The sequence below is a fragment of the Corylus avellana genome, chromosome 9 (assembly GCF_965113065.1).
Source record: "Corylus avellana chromosome 9, dhCorAvel1.hap1.2, whole genome shotgun sequence".
NCBI classification, from domain to species: domain Eukaryota; kingdom Viridiplantae; phylum Streptophyta; class Magnoliopsida; order Fagales; family Betulaceae; genus Corylus; species Corylus avellana.
Window position 1 is genome coordinate 19,189,443 of NC_142498.1, and position 2,899 is coordinate 19,192,341.

The following is a 2,899-nucleotide window of genomic DNA, read 5'->3' on the forward strand; positions in this document are numbered from 1 at the left end:
AAAGACTAAAAGATAAGATAAGATAAGCCTTGAATTCCAATCTACATCACTTGCCCTGTCAAACAATGGCTTTAAAGGAAAATTACCAAGATCCTTGGAAAATTTGTGTAATCTGCAGTTTTTAGATTTATCTGAGAATGAACTATGGGGAGATGTGTATGGACTTTTAGGAAACTCTTCTGCATGCAAAGTGAGAAATTTAAAGCATTTAGATTTGAATGTGAATAAACTTTCTGGTACTTTGCCTGATCAACTAGGGAAGCATAAAAAATTATCTGCTCTTTTCCTCTCTGGTAACATGTTTTCTGGTCCGATTCCCGTGTCCATAGGAAAATTGTCTTCATTGCGGAGTCTTGATGTCTCTGTCAACAAATTAAATGGTACAATTCTTGTAAGTCTTGGAAATCTTTCAAATCTTGAAGAGTTATTCATCAATAACAATTTATTAGAGGGTTTTATTTCTGATGTGCATTTTTTCAATCTAACAAAATTGAAAATGCTTGATTCCTCTTCAAACTTCTTGACTTGGAATGTAAGCTTTAATTGGGTTCCACCTTTTCAACTTCAAGTTTTATTGATGGGGTTGTGGTCATTAGGGCCACAATTTCCTACATGGCTTCAATCACAAAAAAACCTTCAAGAACTAGATTTATCAGAAACAGGAATTTCAGATGTAATCCCTTCTTGGTTTTGGAGCCGTTGTTTTCAAATTGAGTATCTAGATCTTTCTCAAAACCAAATTCGTGGCAGTATTCCAAGTTTATCTTTCGGAAATACGATCATTCTTGCTTCAAATAATTTCTCCGGCCCTCTCCCCCTTATCTCTTCCCACATTCAGGATTTACATCTTTCCAATAACTCATTCCATGGATCTCTTTCTCCTCTCATTTGTGAACATAAATATTTGTCAAAAAATCTTTTATCCGGAGAACTTCATGATTGTTGGGTGAACAATTCTTGGTTGGAGGTGTTAAACTTGGGGAACAACAAGCTTACAGGAAATATTCCGAGTTCATTTGGTTCTCTATTTAGGCTGCGCTTTCTAGCCTTGTACAAAAACAATCTATCTGGAGATTTACCATTGTCGTTGCAAAATTGCCAATCCCTAGAGCTTGTTGATCTGAGTGAAAATCATTTATCTGGCAACTTATCCATTTGGTTGGGACATAGTTCGGCCTATCTTACGGACCTCGTGCTTCGCTCAAACAGGTTTCATGGCAAGATTCCTCAAGAGTTATGTTACCTTAATTTTCTTCTAGTCATGGACCTTGCACATAACAAATTCACAGGATCAATTCTTCAATGCTTTGGTAATTTGAGCGCCATGGTGAGACTTGATTCAATTACTATCTCTATTTTCGAATATGAAAACTCAATATCTTTGGTAACAAAGGGGGCAGAGTATGAATATGATAGCCATGCAATTAGTCGCGTCACAAGCATTGACCTCTCGAGCAACGACTTAATTGGAGAAATCCCCGAGGAACTCACCAATCTTTATGGCCTACGATACTTGAATTTGTCCAATAATCGACTCCATGGAAAGATTCCTGAGAAGATTAATGCCATGAAATTGCTTGAGTCTTTCGATCTCTCAATGAATAACCTCACAAGTGTAATACCTCAAAGCATGGTGAATTTAACATTTCTGAGTTATTTAGATTTATCATACAACAATTTCTTAGGTAGAATTCCCACAAGCACTCAAGTCCAAAGCTTTAGTGCACTAAATTTCATCGGCAACCATGATCTTTGTGGACCACTACTTACGCCAAGTCTTTGTGGACCACTACTTACGCCAAGTTGTGTTGGAGATGACGCGCCCTTAGAGTTGACACCAAATGTGGATGATGAAGGCATCCAGGGCAGTGGCTGGATTGACATGAAGTGGTTTTATATGGGCATGCCATTTGGATTTGTAGTGGGCTTTTGGGGTGTATTTGGTCCACTAGCATTCAACAAGGCTTGGAGATCTGCTTTCTTTAAGTTTTTCCATGGCATAAAGTATAAACTCTTTGGTGATGTTTGAAAGGATCAAAATGGCAAGACTATGAACTGCCTCTTTTTTTTGTTGTACTTTTGCACTTTAATTTTCGTTTTATGTTTATTGTTGGGGAGCTATCTTTTTTCGCTATTTTGATTCCATGTAACCCTTTTTCAATTTGTTTAGAAATAAGAAAAAAGGACAGCATATTGTTCAAAGAAAAGGAACAAAGTGTGTGCAAGCTAAAAATAAGATAATTCTTAGTAATGTTTTAAAAAGCTTTCTGAGTTTTGAAGAGTTTAGGGTTCCATTACATATCATTTTTATTCTCACTTTATAAACCTTAACTTATTAATTTGTTTTGGTGCCGAAAAACAGGACAGAATTGCCCATTTCTAATTCCAAGTTACTGTACACTGGAAGTTATCACTTGTTAGGTTTCATACCCAGGCTCAATCCAATTAAGTGCATTGCATCTGCCAATTTCACCATATAACCCATCTTCCATTTATATTAAGTTATTGATATGTCGGATCCATTTAATGTATTAGATACAAATTTTTTACTATAACAAATGGTGTTCATCTCCTTCTTCAATTGATTGATCAACATTCTTTTCGAGCCACAAAATATCATGAAATCCATCTAATGACTAATTGATTCTTTAAACCACAAAACATATCATTTAATATTCAAAACGGAAAAGAAAAAAAAAAAGCCATTGAAGCCCCCCAGAGTCTATTAGCAATAAACAAATAACCGATGAAGTTCAATTAGAAAACCCATCATTTAATAAAGAAAATCCACACACCCACAAAGAAAGCGTTATACAGTAAGGACTGAAATCAATAAAACCTACACGTTGAAAGAATTTGGAGGCGTGCGTAACCCTAACTTGTAGAATAATTCAGTCAA

The 2,899-nt window shown here is 35.8% G+C and overlaps 1 protein-coding gene across 1 annotated transcript; it reads left to right on the forward strand.

Moving 5' to 3' along the window:
• The first annotated feature begins 1,246 nt into the window (after positions 1–1,246).
• Positions 1,247–2,029, forward strand: LOC132191029 (receptor-like protein EIX2). Its single transcript, XM_088510689.1, has one exon. It carries the CDS (start codon positions 1,262–1,264, stop codon positions 2,027–2,029), a length of 768 nt encoding a protein of 255 aa, XP_088366815.1. The 5' UTR covers positions 1,247–1,261.
• Positions 2,030–2,899: the final 870 nt, after the last annotated feature.

Bases quoted from the DNA above. Each gene is read 5' to 3' on its own strand.
- LOC132191029 (XM_088510689.1), top strand. From the start codon at position 1,262: ATGGACCTTGCACATAACAAATTCACAGGATCAATTCTTCAATGCTTT.